This window comes from Equus quagga, chromosome 14, assembly GCF_021613505.1.
Source record: "Equus quagga isolate Etosha38 chromosome 14, UCLA_HA_Equagga_1.0, whole genome shotgun sequence".
Classification (NCBI taxonomy): Eukaryota; Metazoa; Chordata; class Mammalia; order Perissodactyla; family Equidae; genus Equus; species Equus quagga.
Window position 1 is genome coordinate 58,896,563 of NC_060280.1, and position 24,362 is coordinate 58,920,924.

General features: G+C 37.5%; 1 protein-coding gene across 3 annotated transcripts in view; it reads left to right on the forward strand.

The window, feature by feature from the left end:
• ZC3H12C (zinc finger CCCH-type containing 12C) overlaps window positions 1-24,362 on the forward strand; it is a 68,007-nt gene that overhangs the window by 24,240 nt on the left and 19,405 nt on the right. For all 3 annotated transcript variants that reach the window (XM_046637998.1, XM_046637996.1, XM_046637997.1), the window contains exon 2: window positions 9,511-10,259. In XM_046637998.1, the coding sequence (XP_046493954.1) occupies window positions 9,583-10,259 (677 nt within the window). In that variant the 5' untranslated portion in view covers window positions 9,511-9,582. The remainder of the gene's footprint in view (window positions 1-9,510; window positions 10,260-24,362) is intronic.

Sequence of the window (24,362 nt, forward strand, 5' to 3'; positions counted from 1 at the left end):
CACACTCCTGTGTGCCATACAGGTTTTGTCTGTGTGGATTATGGAAGGTTAGATGGTTCTGCCCTCAGGAAGCTTCCGGCCTCGTTCATAAATATGTGCTATATAGTGCAGGACAGACTACTCGCGTTATAGAAATTCAGAGGAGTTGGAAATCAACAAAAACTGGACTAGTCCGAGAAGGTTTTATGGGAAAAATACCCTTACCCTGGGCTTCAAACAGCGGATGTGATGTGGGTGGGTGAGGCAGCGCGAGAGAGCACTTACACTGAAGGGACGGTGGTGCCAGCCTCTGTCGCCATCCTGTCATCTTAGTGAAGTGGGAATACGATTACTGGGCTAGTAGGAGCCCAGGTTGTAGAAAGAGCCTTGAAAACAAAGCAGAGGACCAGAGACCTGTGAATTTTTTTTTTAAGCCTAAGAGTGCTGTCACTGGAAATTACTTTGGCAGGGATGTACTTAGGGGTATTCAAGGAAGGAGATAAATTAAGAAACGAAAGTAATCTAAGCCCGAGGAAATGAAATATGTTAAAGTCTCCTGGCCCATCAGATTTACTCTCAGATAACTCTCAGAGGTCAGAGTTACTGCCTCACTGCTTTTGCTTCCTTCTGTTACACCACGTGTATAAATTAGGTTCTTCGTAGGTTGTTTTTTTTAAACTCTAAAATAAGAGGTTTTGGTTAAAATTTTAACCTTTCAACTTCTGGGAGACAACTGGGAAAATTTGATATAATAATCTTACTTCCATGGTGTTATTGTTAGGATTGAAAGAGATCGTATATTAAAAGGGAACAAATCCATATCAGGAGCAAGGTACCAGGAAGTCGCCTTGGATCACCACTGACAGAGAATTGTTTCCACACACCAGCGTCAAAGCCCACGTGTTTCACATTGATACCTCAGCAAACGGGCAAGGTCCTCTCAAAGAGTTGAAGTTTCAAATGTTAGACACACCCTTGGCATTGGCAGGTTTGTGTATACTCCTACAACTACACTGTCTTGTTATCTTCTGTCATAACTGCACACTGTCTTCAGTCATTTCCTGCAGTGACCCAAACAGAGCCCAGGACAGCTGTTTGTATTTACTCTGCAGTGGGAAGTGGACCAGGGCCATGTGACCAAGAAAGCCAGGCGAGGGCCATCTTTTCACCTACAGATGTTTTAATGTGCTTAACATTATCCAATACTAGCAACCAAGATAGTCTAAATACCACAGCGGGATCTGATTAGCTTTTTCAGATCACTGCCTTTATTTGCTGTTTGCAGAAAAGCTTAATCCAGTGCTAGAGATCAGGCTCCCTGCCGAGCTCCTGGGGGGTTCTCTCTCGTTCTTTGTGTTCACAGTGGCAGGAATTAGTGAGAAGATTCCTCCTCCTCCTGAATTAAAGCTATAAAGTAGTAACTATAGTAGCAAGGGATAAAGAGAAGAAAGAAATCCCAAGGGGAAAGAAAAGACTGTCTATTCATACTAAAGAGTTTCCTTTTTATATACAAAAGCGAAAAGTTTTTCATATAAATTCATAAATATTGACCTTGCTGTCTCTCTAGTCAGTGCATAGCTTAACTTTTATTAGGTTTGGTTGTAACTACTTTGCATGAATGTAGGTCGTATTTTTCATTTTTATCTTATTTAATGAAACACCGTTTTACCAGAAGTACATTTGCTAACCATCCTAATGGCCTTGATTTCTTACTCTTTTCAAGGTTGTATACCTTTTACTCATGAAATTTCCAAAGGAAGTACCACCACCCACCAAAAAATGAAATAGAAAAAGATAAATTCGAACTTTCTTCATTTCTGTGAAGTTCATATGCTTACCAAAAACATAAAATTTGAATTATGCGTAATTCACATTATAACTTGCAATAAACTGTAATATTAGAGATGCTTTATTTTGATTTTTAATGAGCTTATGGAATTAGACCATGAGCTTAACTATTGCAGAAACATTACCGTAACTCTTGGCAGAAAAAGGAATACTACTTGCTTTAGAAATTAGTTTAACATTCAGAACCTAATAGTTACATTTAGTTAAAAAAATATTTTTACAGATTTTCAAATTTTCCAACATTTTTGGAATGTCATACTTTCATAAAATATTAAGCTCTTTTGAGGAAAAATAGCTATAGACAAATGGTGATCTATAATATCATGCTTTAGTTTTCTTTTTGGAAACAACAATAATTTTTAGGCTTTTAATAGGCATAAGGAATGTTTTTGGTGAGACAACTGAAAAAGTGTAACCATATAGAGTAGATCTGCCTCTTATTTTGTAAATAGAGAAGATCTCATTTACATTTGAGTGGGCACAGTAAGGACATGGCCAAGAGTCCCAACCAATATTACTTTTTTCACAAATCATCCTGATTGTGAGTAGTCTCTATATTTGTGTGTGAAAAGAGAGATTAGTTTAAATTGTTTGGGGTGCTTTAACCAAATTTTATATCTTTTAGAGTTCATGATTGTATAATGAAAAAGCCTAGGCTTTGCATAAATCAGCCTATATCAGGAAATTGTATTTGAAGAGCAGCTTTTTGCCTTCACTCTTTTAGTTTGCATTGGAATGAAAAGGGGATGCTTGCTTGTGTCTCTGTTCGACATCACATAAGTGGTAGAACAGCTCTAGATTTCTTTTTGTCTTTAGTAGGGAAATATTCTCACAACACCTGATGGTGCTTGAATTTTGATTAAATTTTTTTGTAATCAGAGGCCCACTCAAGATATAACTTAGGCAGCCGTCAAAAGCAAGTAGTCTATAGCATCGTAAATACTGCAGTCTGGGACTTTGAATAAATCGGGGATAACAAGCTTTTCCCTGAGGGTGCTAATTCTTGTACACTTTATATCCTTCAAAAATATCATAGTATTTCTTCTTTGTAAAGTTAACTTATTTCTGAACTGAAATTTGAGTAGCACACCTTACAAATTTTATGAAATACAAATACTTTTAACAGGTATAATATCATGTGTGTTGAAACATAATGAAAGATTTTGCTTTTACTTAATTACATAATTAACTAGTATCCATAATAAAAGAATTTGCACTGCTATCTGACATACAGAAGAAGGGCTGTTCTGGTGATTTTAGGTGGAAGTTAAATACTTTTGTCCAAATATACAGTTTAGATAACTCATTTGGCATAAAGTTGCACCAAACTTGTTTTATCTTATTATACTGTAGGTGAACTTACTTTTTAAAATCAATTGTTTGTAAGCTCTTGAAACTCTTTCTTTTGCAATCTTATTTTCATCATCTCTTTTTTCATTTTATCGTCTTGCAACAGATTAACCAATACTTACAAATATTTTAGACTTTCCAGTATTTCTGGGGAAATAGTTTTACTACAACCTTCTGTCTCATTTCACCAGTAACTCATTTATTAAAGAAAAGGGATTGGTGCAATAGTTAATTGCTACTTCGACACACCTCATTTTCTTTATTTCTCAGAAACAAAAAGCTAATAGACTAGAGCATAGCCTCAACTTTTTGGAAACATGCAACTTTTACGACTTTAAAATATAATTGGTTTCTTTGTTTCCTGCATTAAAAACAAGGAGGAAAAGCTGAAGTCTGCCCAAGCCAGGTGTTTCTTGTTGGCAGCCTGCTCCCTAATGACTCTGCTCTCCAAGAGCAGCTGCCTACTAGTCAGCTTTGTATGGCCTATTGTTGCCGCACACCCCTCGTTAATACACATGCTGCCCCGGGCAGACCCGGAGAATGACATCAACTTGCTTATCTTAGAAACCTACGAACCTGACCGAGTGCTGAGGTTGGCTTGCATCTGCCTGGCCAACTAATTGTGAGCTTTCTGGCCTATGATTGGCTGTTATTCCACTTGGTAATAGGTTAAGCAAAGACATTGCCATTCCATCTGCTCAACCATTCATTGTTCTTCTCGCCTGCCTGGAAGTCTGCAGCTAAAATTGTGTTAAGGAGTTACTGCTGAAGCTGCTACAGAAACCAGTGTCTTTGTATGTTTCTGCTAATGTGAGTATCTGTGCTACCTGGTGCCTCGGAAGGTGAACTTTGCTAAATATTCAGAGTATGAATTTGAACTCTTGTAAAGGATAGAAAGCACCTCAAATGAAAGCCTACATGTTATTACATAGTGCCAAAATATTAGAAAAAATTATTTCTGTAAACTATGTCTGTGAAGCAGATTTTTTACATTTTTATATTCTGGAGTTGCACTTTCAGCTTCATGAACATTTTCGAGGTGTTAGGGCATGGCATGTAATCACTTGGTACTTAAAGATAAGTTGTAACATGTTCTGATATTTTGATAAACAATGAGTTTAGATTTTTATCTTGTCACATTCTTAATGTTTCTTAAGGTGTCACTGTCAGATCTAGTGCTGTAAAATGATAGTAAGATTTGATAGGTTTTTCCATTGTCTTAAAAATCTAGCCTGGGGAGATGGATTGATACGGGTAGGTGTTTGAAACAGCTCGTTTTAAATATGATTAAGCGTTCAGTTGCTTTGTCAGCAGTTTCAATATTCATGCGTATTTTCTAATTTCTTCTCTCCTGCCTTTTTTTCCCTTTGCGTTAGCTTCAGTTATTAGATTGAAGGTGTCATTCCAGGACCTCCTGCTTTCAAGAGTTCTGTAATGGGGGAGGGAGGAGGACACAAAGACTTTCATGTATCTGTTGGGAGGGAAAGAAAGAGCGTAAAGGGTTAAAAAGAGGTTTTCATTTCTACCACATGCCCTATTGTGTGAACATATGCATAAGTCTATTGAAAGTTTTCAGAAGATGGGCAGGCCACCAGTTGCTGGTCTCCTGCAGTTCCAGTAGACATCTGTTGCCCCAGAGCATTAACCAATCTGTTCAAAGGGCCATCCTTCCTTTGTTGGCTAGAGGGATGCAGACAACAGCACTCACTGAAATACAATGGTAATTAAATACACAGAGACTACAGCAGTAGGTATTTATTACATATTCATTATTTTATTTTCATTGTTCTCATAGTATTGCCATTTGGATAACAACCAGAACCCAATTTATGGCATTGTAACTTTACATTACAAACAAATAAGTTGATTTAACAAGTTTATGGTCTAATACTCCTGATTAATATGAGGCTCTTTAGAATATAAAAAATTGTTTTACTTGATTTGGGGTGAAGGATTATCCAGGTCATCTAATGAGAACTTTTAGAAAATCTGCTCACTAAACAGGGGAATTTGTGTGTATGCAACAAATTTCTATAAATAGCCATTATATCATAAACCTGCTTTCAGCTAACATAAAGTGTTTTTGCCAGTTAATATAATTAGTTACCATTGATCGTCATCTACAAAATTACCATGAAAATTTAGTTCTTTATCAACAAATAGTATTATTGGATTTTTAACGTATTATGCTTTTAGCAAGAAAAATTGTTTTGGTTTCCAATACAAGAGAGAATCTATAGGTTTGTAAATGTAGAAATCTGTTTCAGATTATATTTTTGCCCAATACTTTTTGTTTTCATGAATATTGTATGTAAAGGCCAATTACAATGGATCCCTGATATAAAGCTTTAAAGTTAAGCCATATTTATTGGAGTTTTTTAATAACTATGGGAGTATAAACACTGACCTACTTTGTGTGTGAAACATTGTCTATGCTGCTGCTTTATGAAATGAGGAAAAAAGTTAATAGTTGATTAAAGATTTATAGACATTTGCATCTGAGTCTATGCAAAACTTAAAAGTCTAATAAATGGTTTAGAAATTAGGGAGAAATTATTTTCTACCTTACGTGTAATAAATTTTATGATGTTATTGGAGTCTTTGCTATCTTTTCTGTTTCAAAATTATATTGATCATTTTTAAGGCATAAACAAAAATAAAGATCATATACCATTCTTTGTCCTAAGATTTGTTATAATAATTCCATGTTAAGTTTTACACACTGAATTACATTAACAAGTACTATAAAGAAAATATTTTATCAGTTTTTAAATCTTAAGACTAGCATTTAATTTTTTATTGAATGATTTCAAGATACTGCCAAATTCTTTTTTTCTTTTTTTCTTAAGTGCCATATTAAGTCAGGGCAATCTTTTACTAATTACGAGTGGGTAAGGAAATATTCTAGAGGTTAAAGTTTTAAAAACCAAATCTTTGCCGTTTGGCTCAATACAAGTAAGGTTATTTCAAATTTGGACTATGTAATTGAGAAAATATATGTGGCGTACATGCCTGGTAGTTGAACCTCTTCATTCTTATTTGTACTATTTCATATTTAGTCTTGTTGATTTCTAGGGACTAAAAATTATTTAATCCCTGCTTGTTTAGTACAAAATGGCATTGGATAACTTTCTCTGAGGTAACCAATGAAATCTGGAAGATGAAGAGCGGCCTGTCACTGTGAAAAAAAGTTCAGTGAGAATATTTTAAAAGAAAAATTATTTTGTCTAACAAAATTAGATGTTAATTTTTTAAAAAGTAGGGTAGATCAAACTTATATTTATTTTTAGTATTAAAAATCATAGTAGCCCAATTATTATAAACTTTTTATTCAAATAGTATATATAAATTATATGAATTATCATAAGTTGAAGGTGTGTGATATTCACTAAATACATTTGTATACAAATGAGTTTTATTAGGTTTAATATCATGAAAAGCAAACAACAGATGATCCCATTTTTTCTCCCTGTTTTATCGTTTAGCCACATAATCACATTGCATAGCAGAGCAGATTTACATCAGCACTTTTTTGTGTTAGACTGAAAGTGATGTAGAAAGGTTTAAATACTTTTTTGGTGTGGATAATTTTCAGTTTAAAAACTTTACACTATCTGGTTTTGTTTCTTTGAAAAATGTGAAAATTAAGAATAATTTTACTTATTCTTTAAACACAATGTTTCATTCTAATACTCTCCACTGGCTGTATTTTTCATAAAGCATTCATCTTGTTTGAAACAGGCCAAAAGAAAAACACTACAGCTCAATATTAAAATAATATTTCCTAGTTCCATTCATGGATTCGGTCAGTCAGTGAGCCATTATCTTGAAGAATTATCTCACAACAGCACTTATGCAAAACCCAAACTTTTCAGGGGAGATCAAAAATGTTGCCCGTTAAATACGCTTCCTGCAGTCAGCGCAGATTGTGGGGTTCACAGAACAATGATGTCGGAGCTTCCAGATTGGTTTGGCAGCTGCATTGTTCTCGGAGGGTAAACCAGACGCACTGAAGTCCCAGTCTCTTTTATAGGCTTTTGTTCATACCAAATTATTCTTTCACTGTGCTAGCATTCACGATGGCATGTTAAAAGAGTGCAGCTTAGCAACCAGCTTCTGGTTGCCAGGCAGCCCAGCTTCCAATAGGTTTTCCTTGTTTAAGATACTTTTGGTGGGAGCTCTATGAAGGCCACAGTGCAGATTTTTCTTTTAACTGTATCCCTTTATTAGGATGCTGTTGTGATTTGTTACTTGCATTATGGTGTCAGTATATTACAGTAGTTAATAAATCACGGGGTGCAAAGATTTGCTTTCAAAATCCCTTCCTTTAATTCTGAATAATTTGGCTCATGCATATCCATATTAATAGAAAAAAACTGAAATGAATGCAGATTCATAATGGAGCAGATGTATGTAGAGCTCTCCTAAAGAACATTTCTTTTTATCACTTGTGCAATCAGGAACCAGGAGAGTTTGATGGTTCTTAAAAACTAATGAATGCTATATTAGTAGAACAATGGAATTAAAGTTATCTGTCTTCTCAGGAATAAAACCTGAAGAAACTCCTGTGGAAGTGTGTAGGAGTTCTACACTGAAGGAATTTTAAGTGTATCGTTATCAAGCTAAAGATTCCATGTCTCTTCTCTAGTATTTAGCATAGTTAATATAATTTATTTCATTATGTAGAAATACTTTACTCTCTAATAAGTTCACCAAGTATGCATTCAAACGTGTGACTTCCAGAAAATCACTTAGCATTTTCTCTTCACATTTATATAATAGCTCCTTTCTAGTGTAAATAAGATGTTGAAGAGCTTTAGAAGAAAATGTTTTTCCAATTTTCTTTTTTGCGTTATTTAAATAGGTGTTTTATGACAGTCTCAAATTGAGCTACCACTGGCTTACTCGTGTTATCCGTGGATAGATCACTGGAATTGCCTTAATAAGTAAACTACTGCTGTGAATTTAGTTCATACAGTAAAGCATAGGAGAAATAATTTTATTTTGCTAACTTGTTCGTGGTAGAGAAATAACAATTATTCCGAACAGACTTTAAGGAAAATAGTGAAACAGCAAAAGCATTTTAAGCAGTAAAAGCATTCCTGTAGGGAAAGGTAGGAGAAAAGATGACTTGTTAAACAAATGCAAATAATAATCTGATAGGATATAAAAATATTCTCTACTATAAAATTTAAGAAATTAAGATAACATTATTGAATGTACTTGTTTGCTGCTGATTTTATGTGAAATACTTCGTTTCTCTGCTTTCTATAAATGTGCATAGAATAAAAGAGCTTTTTTTTCCCCCTAGAATGAAATAGATGCAGTGTCCCTGGCCCTTAGTAAGGTAGCTTAATGTTAAAATTTGTATTCTGTTTGCGTTCAGTATTCACAAAATAAAGATTATTAGGACAAAACTATTCTTCTTTTAAATGGAATATAATTCACTTTGTAATTATTTTATTCCTTGTTGGCTATTGGAGAATATGTGCTCTTCATCGCAATGCCTAAATTATTTTTGGAACATCTTTAGATTGTTGTTAAGCTTGATCCAAATGAATAATTTTTCAGTTATAAGTTAATGTTTTCCTTTCATTTCACATGACTTTTTCTTTAAAAGAATTTTTACAAATTTGTATGTGTTCTTTTAGAGAAAATGTATAACCTGTCGTAGGGTATCTAAAACAAGCTTTTTGATAATATGCTACGTGTCACTCTAGAACCATAGCAGTGGGAAAGCCTCTTCCGTCAAGGTTTGAGAAGGAGCATGGTATGGTGGGAAAAGCATGAGATTTTTAGTCAGAAAAAAACTGGGTAGAAAAAATCCAGTCTCACTTCTTATTTATTTTGTTGCCTTGGATTACATAGACTACGTGGCCTTTCTTTTTTTTTTTTTTTGAGGAATATTAGCCTTAAGTTAACTGCTACCAATCCTCCTCTTTTTGGTGAGGAAGACTGGCCCTGACCTAAGATCCGTGCCCATCTTCCTCTATTTTATATGTGGGACGCCTTTCACAGTGTGGCTTGCCAAGCAGTGCCATGTCTGCACCTGGGATCCGAACTGGTGAACCCCGGGCCGCCAAAGTGGAGCGTGCAAACTTAACCACTGTGCCACCAGGCTGGCCCCATACTTGGCCTTTCTAATCCCAAGCTGCTTCATCTGAAAAACAGGGCATGATACTGTCTTGGCAAGGGTGTTAGGCAGGATGAGCAGATGTAGACAAAACACAAAGTAGGTATTCAGTAGTTTGGTAATTTCCTTGCAACTTCTCTATTGAAACAGAAATGAAACAGTAAATATGAAATTCTAAATATTTTATATTTTTTCTCTAGGAATACGGGGTGCTTTGCATTCAGGAATACAGAAAAAACAGCAAAGTGGAATCAAGCACACGTAGCAGCTTCATGGGCTTGAAGGATCATCTGGGGCATGACCGAGGCCACCTTTGTGTGGAGAGCACTGACCCACATTCAAGCACATCTGTACCTTGGTCGATGGTAGAGAAACCAACAATGGATAAAGCTAATTCCGGGAAGGAAGAAAAAGAGGTGTCCGAAGAGAATGTGAGCTCTGGGGACTCTGAAGAAAGCACAAATTCTGATAACGAGTCAGAACAATTGGGTAGCATTTCAGTAGAGCCATGCTTATTAACCAAGACTCACAGGCAGCTCTGTCGGTCTCCCTGTGTAGAGCCTCACGTTCTCAAACGCACTGAAATTTTGCAAGACTTTAAACCCGAAGAGTCCCAGGCTACGCCCAAGGAAGTGAGGAAATCCCCTGACGTGCGAGAATACCAAACAAAACTGGAGTTTGCACTTAAGTTAGGTTATTCTGAAGAACAGGTGCAGCTTGTGCTAAACAAACTTGGTACTGATGCTTTAATCAATGACATTTTGGGAGAACTTGTCAAACTTGGAAATAAAAGTGAGGCTGAACAAACAGTCAGTACAATTAACAGTGTGATGCGGGAAACGTCTTCCCTGGAATCTCAGCGGTCCGAGTCTCCGATGCAAGAGATCTTAACAGATGACGGGCAAAACCTGAGACCCATAGTTATCGATGGCAGCAACGTGGCAATGAGGTGAGTGGGGAAGTCTTCACTAATCCTTGCCAAAATGTCTTGTAAAAGTATTTCCAATTTTGTGACTATTTCTCTCTTCTAACAGCCATTCAAGTCAAGATGATTCTGCATTCCAACGTCAGCTTACATAGTTCTGTGTCTTTTAGTTTTCCGTCTCTTCGCTTCCAGGGCGGTCAGCCATTCTCACCCCATTCGTCCCTAAATAGAGACCCCTTTTCCCCAGATATGTCTCTTTATTTCCTCATCTGGCTAAATTACTGTGGTATAAAAATTAGCGTTATGTTCCTGGTTTAGTGTTATCCACTAGTTTTAAATGAAGAGCTTGAGTGTGGTAATATTCAACAATTTTAGTATCTAGTCAGATAAATAGTTTATTTCTACATGAAGTGAAATAACCATAGGGAAAAAACCCAATTCTTTTAGAAAATAAACTATTTGTATTGGTTTGGGAACAAGTCAAAGCTATGGTTTCAAATTTTTTGTTCCATTTAAGAAATGTAATTCAAAAATAATTATTTAGGGGGCCAGCCTGGTGGCGTAGCGGTTAAGTTTGCGCTCTCCACTTCAGCGGCCCCGAGTTTGCTGGTTCAGGTCCCAGGCGCAGACCTATGCACTGCTCATCAAGCCACACTGTAGCAGGCGTCCCACATATAAAATAGAGGAAGGTGAGCACAGATGCTAGCTCAGGGCCAATCTTCCTCAGCAAAAAGGGAGGATTAGCAACAGATGTTAGCTCAGGGCTAATCTTCCTCAAAAAAATGAAAATAAAAGTAATTATTTAGGAACTGGAGGGAAAAAAAGCAAAAGCAAAACTTCTAATGAAATATTTTCTTATGAGTTTTGATGGCTCAAAATTTAGAGTGCATCTAAATTCAATTAGTATGGCGTTAACTGCCCACGATGTTCAGAACACTGAGGGGATGCGAAGATATATAAAGGCATCAGTTCTTCCTTCAGAAAGCTTAGAATTTGATACATTGTTTCTCAGAAGGTGATCTGAGGATATCTAGCACAGAATCATTTGGGAAACTTGTTAAAAATGCATGTTCTAGAGCAGCACTTTTAAATGGAAATATAATGTATGGCACATATGTCATTTAAAATTTTCCAATATCTACATTAAAAAGTTAAACAGGTAAAATTGATGTGAACAATATATTTTATCTTGGCTAGTATAGCCAAAATGTCATTTCAACATGTAATCGATAAAAAATTTTATTACTCCTTTCATATTGTCTTAAAATTAGGCACCTTACACCTACAGTACATCTCAAATCGGACTAGCCATTCTCAAGTGCTCAATAGCCACATGTAGCTAGTGGCTACCATATTGGACAGTGTGGTTCTAGAGACCCAGTAAGTCCACACAGAGACCTACTGAGTCCAGATCAAGGTGTAGCCCAGGTATCTCCTTCTGTAACGGTTATGCCTGCTAATGATGATGCATACTGAAATTGGAAAACCAGTGTTTTTAATAGGTGATGGCAATAGGGTAGGAGAAGGACCAATTTGTAATCCTCAAAATAACCTTTTCAGGTGGAAGTAGTATTGTCTTTCTTTCATTTAAAAGCAAATGAGACTTTCAGGATTTAAATTACTTGCCCAAGATAAAACTTAATTCAAACCCCAAAATGTCTGACTTCAAAGTCTATACACTTTCCATCATATAATGAAAGATAAAAAACAAATTGAAAAGGTTCCTGCCAGATCTTACAAGGCCTTGAATGCCAAGCTAGAGAATTCAAACTTGGCTCTGATTCCAAGGTGATTGAAGATTTTGGAGGAGGGGAACGTCTCGAGTAGAGTTGTGCCTTACACTGATAATCCAGCAGTGGTGTTTAAAGTGGATTATAGGAGGTAGGAGATCAATTTGGATGCCAACAGCCATTTCTAATAGGATAAAGAGGGCCTTAAATGTCATGGAGGTATGAGGCGTACACGTGGCCTTGAGAAATCCTTCAGTACAGTGACCTCTCTGTTGTTTAATCTTTCCCCAACTTGGCCACAGAGTGATGATTTTTCTTACAATAATCCAGAACTAGTGAAGAGTTACCTTAGCAGAGGGATAATATGTAAGGGCACAACGCCATGAATTCCCCCAGGGAGAGAGTAAAGAAGGAAGGTACGAGGTCCCGGAGGAATGCTTACGACCATAGCCATGTTCCAGAGTCCCCAGAGGGGGCCCTGAAAATACCCCTTCCAGGGTTCTACTCTGGGAGAATCTGATTCTAGGCAGGCTGTGGTAGAACCCAAATGACTATATTTTTTTTAAAGTGCCAAGGTATTTCTGATGCATCGCCAGTGTTGAGAACGATTCAACACAAAAAGTGTGGGTATCTACAGGTCGGGAGGTAGAAGAAATTGATGATCCAGGGAACGAGTAGTGTGGAAAAACACTAGTGTTAGAAACAACCATAGTGCTTGAAAAACCAAGAAACACACAAATGCCATCAAACCCAGAGAGGAAGAGGCTTTAAGGAAAGAATCTGCTGTGGGTTGTACTGAAAAAAGATCAGAGGACGTGACAGCCAGGAAGTCATTGTCTGCAAGGCTGCCATATGGTATTAAAGATAGAAGCCCAATTGCAGGATGTTAAGAAATGAAGGACTAGAGCCCAAACTATTATTCTAGAAAGTCCACAGAGGAAGGGAAGAAAGAGGAAAAGGAAGAATGGGGAAAGCATTTTGTCTAGTTTTGTTTTTAATCATGAAACAGTATAAGCTAAGAGGATGGGGAAAGAGTCTCCACAGGAGAGGAAAAGAGCAATAGAATGAGTTTTATTTTTGAAGCAAAATTCTGAAGGAGGAGACAAGAAAGGCACAAGTGGAGAATTTCATGTTGGAGGTAAATACACTTTTGGATAGGTAGAAACAGGCCTTGGAGGGGAAAAAGTCAGCATGAGATTTATAAGACCTGGAGCCCATAGAAATGAATTCTTAAGTGGGTATCACTTAGATAAATGATGTCACAGTTGAGTCAGCCTCACATCAACTCCCGTGACTGAAACCCAGTTCCCACTGCAAATGAAAAGCACTTGGATAACTGAAAATTCACACAAAAATTTAAACTTTACTCATTCTACCTGGTGAGAATTAGCCACGGGAAAAATAGATGGCATGATTAAGAGATTTAAAACAATCTATTCTTACATAATTATGAAAACAAACTTCCACCCCTGCACTAGTTTGGCATCATCTGGCCTTTCTTGCTGTAAAGATGGGAGAATGCAGATCCAGTTCTTCTCTCCGTCATATATTTTAATCTGACACTTAAACTGAAGTGCTTCAGGCATTTCAGGAGAGAACAAGTTGACAGGAAACTTTTATTATAGCAGCATTATACTGTCAGTCACAGTCAAAATTGTACCACATCCATAACTTTGAAAGTACCAGAACTCATGAAAATTCATAGTAAACTTTTACATTCTGCCATTTATAAGATCTACATAAAGTAGCAGTCTTTCAAAATGCATATCTACTTCAGATCCAAAAATCTTAATTTAACAAAAATGCAGAGAGATTTCACCCATTTCATGTTGCATAAAATACAACATGCTTTTACTTTTGAAATTAATTTCCTACTCATGATAAGTTTAGCAAACTTATTATATAGTAAATTTATATGTATAATAATAAATTATAGCTAAATGTGGGGATGAGTTAAGAATATTTTATTTCCTTTCTGATCTCTCAGGTGGATATATTCTCTATATAAGATGAATATGTTTTAGTTTCATTTAAATGCTAGCCATGGAACTGATATAAATGATTCTTTAGATATGAATTAAAAAGCAAAGCATTTTGGGGCCAGCCCTGTTGGCCTAGTGGTTAAGTTTGGCACACTTCACTTCGCGGCCTGGATTTGGTTCCTGGGCGCAGACCTATGCCACTTGTCTGTCCATGGTGTGGCCATGCTGTGGCATCTGCTCACATACGAAAAAAGAGGAGGATTGGCAACAGATGTTAGCTCAGGGTGAATTTTCCTCAGGGAAAAAAAAAAAAGCGTTTTTATTAAAATTACCAAAATAGACTTTAAAAAAAATTTTAATTCTCCACATACTAACTTAGTGATTCTGAGTAAATTGTTTAAACTCTCAAGCCTCAGTTTTCAAAGTTGCAAAAAGGGGAATTATATTATAGGCTTGTTATTAGAATTAGAGATAATACCAAGTGCCTGGCATATAATAGTTGCTCAGTGACTTACAGTTATTATTACATTAAAGAGCTGGAATATAGTAACTAATGTAATGAAAACTTAGTTATCCCAGGTGTTGTATTCAGTATTTAACAAACATAGCAATTTTGCAGTCCATCTTTTTTTTTTTTTTTTTGAGGAAGATTAGCCCTGAGCTAACATCTGCTGCCAACCTCCTCTTTTTGCTGAGGAAGGCTGGCCCTGAGCTAACATCCATACCCCTCTTCCTCTACTTTATATGTGGGATGCCTACCACAGCATGGCTTGCCAAGTGGTGCTGTGTCCACACTCGGGATCTGAACCGGCGAGCCCTGGGCTTCCAAAGCAGAACGTGTGAACTTAACCGCTGCACCACCAGGCTGGCCCCGCAGTCCATCTCATTCTTATGACCTATAGGTATATTTTAATTTTTACTTCCAAGTCTATGTCCTCATTGGTTTTCAGTGATGATTTCTACAGGTTCATAAAGGAGAGTTGGGCCCTTAGATCTGGGTAAGTCCAGAATTGCCCAGGGACGAGCCATGTAACCAGACTGTGAAGCGTAGGCCCCCAAATTGCAGGGGTCATGTGTTCCCTTGGGGGAGCATGCTTCTACTTTCAGCTCTCTAGTATCCTTTTTAAAATGTGCCCCATTGATAGAAGCTCTGGGTAAGTTTGTTGAATGAGCAATTCACCAAAAATTGACAGACAAATACCTGAAAGTTAGTCTAGCATAATTTGTGCCGGCTATTTCACTGCTAGACATAAGTATGCAAAAATAGAAGAGGGGAAACCAAGTTTAGAGAACGCTCTAGACTTTTGCATGTGAAATATTAAGCATTCAAAACATGCTTAGGGGGGCCGGCCCGGTGGTATAGTGGTTAAGTTCACATCTTCCGCTTCAGCAGCCTAAGGTTTGTGGGTTTGGATCCCAGGTGTGGACCCTGACACTGCTCATCAAGCCATGCTGTGGTGGTGTCCCGCATACAAAATAAAGGAAGATTGGCACAGATGGTAGCTCAGGGACAATCTTCAAGCAAAATGAGGAAGATTGGCAATAGATGTTAGCAGCTCAGGACCAGTCTTCCTCACCAAAAAAAAAAAAAGAAGAAGAAAGAAAAAGAAAAAGTGCTTGGTTTCTCAAATATGAAAAGAATGAAATTTATATTTAGTGGAGCTGGACTAACAAATCCTGACAAAAAGCTGCAGTTAATTTTAATTCTTTAAAAAAAAAATCTCAGTAATTTGGCAAATTGGTCATTTAGCAAATAGACCTCTGTCATTTAGCAAATAGACCTCTTTCCTTAATAGGGCAGATACTTGATGATATAGATATACCATGAAATGTATACTCCATACATAAACACAGAAAGAAAGAAGACATAATTAATATCCATATTCCTGAAATGAAATTCTTATGCTACTGCAATTTTTATTTCCTTCAAGTAGCTTTATTCTTCCAAATCTGTGATTCCATTAAACTGGAGGTAGTTCCGCACTGGGGTATGGAATCAGTCTCTATGCACATGTATCCAGTAGTTTAAAGCCATGTTTTTTCTCAAACTAATCCCGTGCTCTTTTAATTTACCTGTGATTCTAGGTCCAGATGATTTGTCACGTCATTAACAAAGTACAATCCTGTGACCATCAGGGACGGGGGTACAAGTTAGTGTCAGACCCCTTTGATTCCCAAAAGTCCTTGCTTTCTTCAGGGTGTTTCCATGACCTAGTCACCCAACTTCGTTAAAGTTAACCGTGTCTCCACATCCTACTTTAGCCTCTACCAGATATTATGTAAACTAAGAGTGGGAATAAGACAAACACCCGGGGCCTCCTCGTGACCGTCCCGTTGTCCTGTAAGTGGACTGTTGAGTGGAGTGGGCACTAAGCACACGGCCTTCTCTCTGTATGGGAACCAACTATTGAAAGAACCCTGCCTGCCCTCCGGCCTCATCGCGAGTCCTCTGTGTTGGTCAGTGAGCCTGGCCTTCTGGGTTTCGATCAGATCTCCTGACTGGGGGGTGGGCCTTTTTGGTGCATGTTTGTGCAGAGTATTAGGATAAATATTTTCTTTGCTAATAATCTCAGCTGGGCCACTTTTAGCCAATGGGATGCATGCTTCTATCTCCTCTCTCTTAGTGATAGGGAAGCACCAAAAGAGTTTAAGTGAGGGAAAAGTGGTATATCAATTTGCCTTTGAGAAAGATCACTGTAGAGAAACTGAGGGAAGAATTGGAGCACTAAGATTGGAGACAAGGGGACCTGCTTATACATGAAAATATACGCACAGGTTAAATTGTGAACAACTCCTGGAAAAAGAGATGAACTAAGAATATCATTGCTTTTGCATCCCAATCAAAGGCAGAGAAGAGAGAAATAAAGCAACCATTTACTTGACTATTTACACCCCACCCCAAAAAAGGTTCATGTTAGAAACCAGCTGATGTTAGTACAAATCTGAGTATTAACTGATTAGGGTGTAGAAAAGCGTTCCAGGTGGATCGTTGAGGTCCTCTCTTAAAGTTTGAACAGGAGTCAGAGATTTTAGAATCAGAATGTGAACAGAGAAAATGCCTGTTGTGCTAACTTTCCTTTATGCTGAGAACAGTGGGCTAAGCCCAGATATTTATAAATTACAAGCAGAGGTTGGCAGTCTATATAAATAGGATTTAAGCTTCTGGTTAATCTTTTAAAAAGCACAAAGCCTTTCCTGTATCTGACCTGTTTTGTGAAGTTATATGAACTTGAGAGCTCTTTTCAATGTCAGTTTGAGTATCAAAGGCCATCCGGCCTCTAAAATTTACCTGCCCTTGTTTGGTGGGTTTGCTGTCCTATTGGCTGTTTGCCGTGTAAGTCCAGCACTGCCTTTTACTTAGTAAAGTCCTCCGAGATGCCTCGTCCATGCATTTCGTTTAGACTGCAAGAGAGACTACAAATTGCCAGAGTTTACTCAGATTTGGTTTTGGTCCCTCACCAAAAGTTTATCAAAATCATGTGCAGTGGACCTGTGTGGTCCAGTACAGTGCCCACCAGCCACACGTGGTGTTAAGCTCCTGAAGTGTGTCTAGTGCAAATTGAGATATTCTCTAGATGTAAAATACATACCAGATTTTGAAAACTTAGTACAAAATACGTGAAATATATCCATAACTTTGATGTTGATTAGGTGTTAAAATAATTTTTGATACATTGAGTTAAATGAAATATATTACTAAAATTAATTCAACTGCTTTTTACTTTTTAAATGTGCTATACTAGATCATTTAAAATTATCCATGTGGTTCACATTATATTGGATAGGCCCTCGGTGGAATGTTTTTAAGCCCCAACTTAGTAGGGGCTTAACACTAATTACAGAGCAGCTTAATTTCCCTCTAGGTGAGTGTCATAGGTATTGCTTATGGGTTAGTTGGCAGTGTCCCGTTTCTCTGATTTGAAAGAAACTCTTTAGAGACTACGAGAAGAATCAAAGAATCCGAACTAGTTTTTTCTGTTGTTTAATTACATCAGTGTGGAATCTTCCAAAAACAAATAATAGTTCTCTTCCACTGCCTCTCTTTATAACCCTGCGTGCATAATTCTGGTTGACATCAGTCATGCATTTTAGTAGACTAACGGTCAGTAAACTTTCCTATTGTCTGAAATGTGCTTGTTTAAACCCTAACCTAGGAAACAGCAACGTTAGCAATCCTATTACATGTGAATAAAGTTAATTACAGATCACCTAAGTGATCCAATTATAAGAAATGAGAAGAATTACCCAATTATCAGAAATAGGAAAAAGTGATGAGACCCTATTTTTCTCTACTTTTGGTAATATTGAAGACATTTTTACGTCTGCTTAACAGAGATATTCTCTTCAGCATCTTCAGATTAATGACCCACTTGGACCCAGGTTAGCTAGATGTGCTTCCTGTTGTTAATTTTGGCTTCATATTAATGAGAGAAAATCTTTCCCTTTCTCTTTTTACTTACCCTTTTGCATTTTCACCTCTCTCTCAGCAACACTGCTGTTATGTCCATAACCAACTGGAGAGTAATGTTCAACTATTTCACATTAAGACTTCCATTGGAATTTCGGTTTTGAATATTTTCATTGTCCTAAATCAGCAATTCTTCAGACTCTTATTTTCCTTTAAAGTAGTACAATTCTGCAAATCTTGCATGGAAGCCCAGTATTTCAAACAAATAAAAACAGAATTCTGTTTGAATTGGGGGGTATAGGTAGGGCTGTGTTTCCCCCTTGTGCCCTCAAAGGGCCTGTGAGCCACACTGTGGAATTTCTGTCTGGAGTACAACTTGATAAACAGTGGTTAAATGATCTGTAACAAGGGAGCGTGGGTTTAGTTTTCTGGTGGTATGTTCAGTATTTAGCATCCAGTCAACTAGGTTCAAAGTGATCTTGGTTTATTGGAAAAGAGCTCAAAGATAATAAAGTTGAGTAGCCATAAGAGTGACAAAATAGGCATCAATCATTCCATCATTATGAGGCTTCAGTATAAAAAAAATTCTAGATGCCCATGAGTCAGCATGTGGAATTAATTGTAGGTTCTCAAATAGAATATGAGCTTGAATTAGACTACAATGATAGGAAGTAAAATGTTCTTTTATTTCCATATTGAAGATGATATCCAGCTGCAGTCCTTTCTCCCTGCTTAAGGAACATAGGATAGGATAGATGTAAGAGAATTTCTTTTTAACAATGATTAAACATTGAAAAATATGTTAGTGAAGAAGGTCTTAAAGTCATTTTGTTAAAAAAAAATTCTTTAAAATCTATTTTCATATGTCCAACATGGTTTATATATAATCAGGCCTAAAAAATGAGGGAAAAAAATAAAATCAAGGAGCTATCCTGGTGGTGTAATGGTTGAGTTTGCACACTCTGCTTTGGTGGCCCAGGGTTCCCAAGTTCAGATCCCGGGTGTGGACCTACACACTGCTCATCAACCCATGCTGTGGCAGCATCCCACATACAAAATAGAGGAAGATTGGCACAGATGTTAGCTCAGTGACAATCTTCCTCAAGCAAAAAGAGGACGATTGGTGACAGAGGTTAGCTCAGGGCCAGTCTTCCTCACCAAAAAAATAAATAAAATAAAATAAAGTCATCAAATATTTGCTGAGCACCTGGGTATATTAATAATTTAGTGTTCAGTAAATATTTATTATATTACTATTATTCTCTGATTAACATCAAGTGCACCCTGACTTTCTGTAATATCATTAAGCTAACTATATCTAAACTTGAAGGACTTTGATATTGAAGATTCGAATATGATTTTTTAGTATAGGAGGATACTTTTTACTCATATTTTCATTGTAGGCACTTTACTGACAAACCTTGCTGACTTGTGTCCTTATCATCATAGTTACTTTGATGTAGTGACTCATTAAAGTCATAGAAGTTTTATAGTCACACTTGAATCTTCCAGTGGAAGGTATAGCAAACTTATAGGTTGAGGTTTTTATTTAAGTGACAGATGATCTATAGAAGCTTATAGGAAAGTCATTGATTGCCTTTTTGAGTCCCCTGATTACCTGAATCTCTTTTTGGTTTCTTTTAAAAACTAAAACTGTTTAGTGATCTCCACACATCAAACTTATTGCTGTAAAAATCACAGTTTACTATCAGTGGTGAGGTTAAAGCTATTAAAGATTGATTTTATTGGTTTCATTTTCATTCCAAAGCAAGCTTTTTTTCATTTTCTAAAAATTAGGACTAAAGGGACATGAGAAAAGTGAAGGAACTAATTTTTGTTGGAGCATCCTGTGTGCCAGGCACTCTGCTGGTGCTCTCTTCATGTTACCGTGTTCAGTTCTTACTACCCTGTAAGGTAGGTGGGGTCATCTCCAACTTAAACAGGAGAAAAGTAAGGTTCAGAATAAGTAACTTGCCCAAGGTCACAGAGAAGAGTGGTAAAGAAGATGCTTAAACTCATGTCTGCTTCCAAAGACAGCGTTGCTTTCACTGTGTTGGCCTACTCATGAAGAACCATCTTTTTTGGTAGTGGTACTAGTTAGTAGTAGTAGTAGTACTCATACTATTCTAATAATCAGTAGTACTAAGTTATTGTTAGTAGTACTAAACATGCCATTCTAGCTATAATCTTTATAATTAGGTTTTAGATGAGTTATGGAAAGACTTTAAGAATAGCTTTTCTTTGATCCTATACGTAATACACCTATTACATATATTTTAGAAAATAAGAAAATAAAAATCGTCTATGATTTCCAAGGCCCTTTACAAGCATTATAAGGAATATGCTAGTTCCAAGCAAATACTCAAACTATAGCAAAATCAAATTTGAGGAAATAAAAAGATAATTGAAAAGAGACTCCTTGTTCTCCTTTTTTTTTTTTCTCAGTTCCATGAAAAGAATCAAAAAGTGGCAGTCCCCTGTAATAGATGCCTCATGCCCTTTTTCGATTTCTCTGTGTGTTTTCTACTCCTTGTGTCTCCCACGGGAAGGTAACAGTTACAATTCTAAAATAGCCCTTCCTGTCTTGTGGTTAACCTAGTTAGTGATATGTGTATATATAACTTAAGAAAGTATAATGTATGAAATTATATTTCCTAGGTATGGCAGATGAAATGGTTGGCCCCTTGTCCCCCTTTCCTAGGTCCTGTATTCAAACTGTGTTAAAATATGTGATTCCCTGAATTTTTCTCAGCATTACAAGATAAACTTTTATAATCTATTAACTATCATAGGTCACTAATTTAATGGCACATTAATAAGCAAGCATACTTCAGTTCTCCAGTGAGAAGTATATATAGTGTTTTTCTAAGATAGCAAATATCATCTTATTTTGACCGCTTGTGGAATTGTCCTTCTGTTGAAGACAGAAAAGTAGAATTTATGTGCTTTTCAAATTTGTTACAGTAGTATATATGAATAAATTAAAGATAATCCCATCAGATATGACACAAAGTGAATTTATGGAATGCAAAGTTACGATAGTGAAAGTCTTGAAGAATATGTTTGTCACGATCAATCTGAGTTCATTTTAGCTCCCCTTGGTTTCCAATTTCTAGTTCACGGGGAGTTGCATATGTCTGAAACTATGAGTGGGAGTCCCTGGATAGGAATAACGGGGCGTCAGTGGCCCCCTCCAAACTTACTGCCCTTTTCACAGCTTGGGCTGCAAGTTAATTTCACCTTACTGTCTGGTATAGGCTCTACAGTGGTTTACAGAAATCTGTTGGGGAAGTTGCAATGACTCTAATATATCAGCAGTTAGTTTCCCATGTGATATATTAGTTGCCATTGATGTTAGAAAGCCTCTCCTCTTCAAAATTTGGCCCATAGCATGGCACACCCCCAGCACATACTTGTTATCAGAATAGATAAACACATATTCATTAACTCAGGTGCCTTGTCTCCCAGGAGCTTCAAAAATACTCGACTTAGAGTACAGAATATGACAGCCCTTAGTTGATACAGCAGGTCTCTTCCCAACAGATTAACAACGTTAAAAGACAAGAGAGAGGACCCCTTTGCTCAGGAACCTCAGAGGAGAAAGAACAGGTTGTCCAAAGATACCCACCACTTGTATGTTTTTCTGGGTCTGGGTGAAACAAGAAAGGTCAGCAGAAATTTCATAATGCCTGGCTCCAGGATCCACAAGAAAGTACAAGGAAAGATTAAGGCGGGAGAAGGAAAGCACATACAGGATTCTCCCAAGCCCAGTTCTGAGGCTCCCCTATGTCAGTTTCGCTCATTATTTTGCACCTTTTGCCAATTATTTTGTGTGATTTCCTGGGAGGAAGAGTCTCCTGATGGAGGTGGTAAAGCTTCATAGGTTGCATCCCTCGCATCTTCCTCAGTCTCTTCCAGCGTTCCTTTTTCTGGTGTCCTGGCTTCTTACAGTGGTGACATACTGACTTTTCATTAGGGAGTCCTGTCGTATTTATTGGTAGCCCCAGAAAAGGGTTTGCTCCCTTTGTTAGTAATTCTAACTGGGCAAGTAACACGGCATGCAGTCTTGATTTTCTTTTTGTCTTCTCCTTTCTCCATTTTTTTTTCAAAACTGGATTGCTGTTGCCAATACCTAATAAACTGTATAGCCTTGCCATCCAAATACGTTTTCTCTTACTTGTGCTTGAATTCCAGCAACAAGGCTACCATGTAAGTGGAAAGGATTAAGGGTCTAATTCTGATCTGCCCCCAAATCCATCCCTATTAATTTAGAAAATGCCTCCATGAGTCACTGATGAAAATCAGTGGGAGACTCAGCCATCCAAGGCACTGCTGCTTCTTCCAGGTCGCCTTTTGCAGAAAGGTGTCAAAGACTGCCATCAGCAGTGCCTCACAGTGGGTGTCCAACGCGTGAGGAGCAGCCTGAGCAGTTGGAAGAGGTGCCTGAGGCCTCCTGGTGAGGGGGTTATCATTTGCCCCATCATGCTTGTTCCATTTGTCGAGCAGAGTCATCCAGAGGCAACACTCCATGCAGCAGCCAGTCTCCAGCCTCGTGCACAGGGCCGTAGACTGAAGACATGCTGCAGAGCACCTTGGCACATTTTGCAGATCTTTCCTGAGTGCTGGAAAATAACTCTTAAGATAGATAATATCAGGAAAAGAGGGCATTTCTACTCTTACCACGTCTGATCACCCAGCAGTCCTGGGTAACTTCTAAAAGGCGTTTGAGTCCCTGGAGCCCCAAAGGAATAGGGCTGATTTTCTTCATGCTGAGATGAAAAGTAAGTTGGTTTGTATGGCACTATAGTTTGAATCTCTTACTCTTTAGTAGCCTGACTCTTTTTGTTTCCCCTTTCTTCCAGGTTATCCAGGCAACCATTTGCCAACCTCATGCCTTAATTCTAGGACAGTCTCTTATCCAAGTTCTCAGACTCCTTCTTCCTTCCTCTTAATCATTTCTGCTTCCCTGGCTATGTTTTGTGTGTCAAGTATAGGGGGAGTCTTGGAGGTGGACTCTGAACATTTGATAAGGCTGACAATCCTCCCTCTTCCAAAGGAGAGTCATCCCCAGATCCTAAAGCTATTGGGAACCATCCCTCCAAGAAGTCATCATCTCCTTCTGCTAGGTCTCAAATTGAGGCAAAGAAGGGGGAGGGGGAGTGGAGGGAACAGAAGGAGCAACAGCAGAGAAGGGTTGAGAACCTAGAGAAAGAGACAGGAGCTTTCAGTTTCTTAATCTCTTCCTTCAGTTTCTTAATTCATTCTTTATGGCTGTCCAGTTCATTCCTTCATTTATTTCCTGAGATCCAGAGATACCAATAATCCCTTTATTTTGAATAGGGTTTTCCTAAAAATCTCTGTAGATAAACTCATTTGTCGACTTCCTATGAGCCTTCCTCTGGCCATTGCAAAGCAGGATTTTTATAAGCATGCCTATTCTAAACACGACAGAGTAAAATCAGCCTTTTAAGAAAGACACCTGCTGGCAGGCTTCTTGTATTTTTCTACCATCAAAGCCCATGGTGAATCATACGTGACTTTCGAGCCTGTATTACCCATTTTGCTCACTAGTAACTCAAAATTTGCAGTGAAGGTATGGAATCTTCCTTGGGAACCCAATCCCACTGAGCTAAAGTAGTCAAAGGAACGCTTTTTAGCAAACATTCAGGGTCTCTTACCTCATCAAAGGTGGCCACAGATCTTCTGAGAAATTCACAGGAGAAGAACTCACTTGAGGTATACCATCCTTACAGCCAAACTGCTGAAATAAAAAAGGAATCGAGGCCCAAAGGAACATGCTAATTCATAAATATAAAATTAACTATTTTTATTACTGAGAAAAAAAACCCTGAATGCATGCAGATATAGCCTATAAGTGGCTACAGAACTATAAGGAATTTTCTTCTGTATTTATATGGAATTAAAGCTACAGTTCTTAATCATCCTACTTTTTTAATCAACACTCAACAGATAGTTAATTTGCACCAGTAGCTACATTGTGCTTACG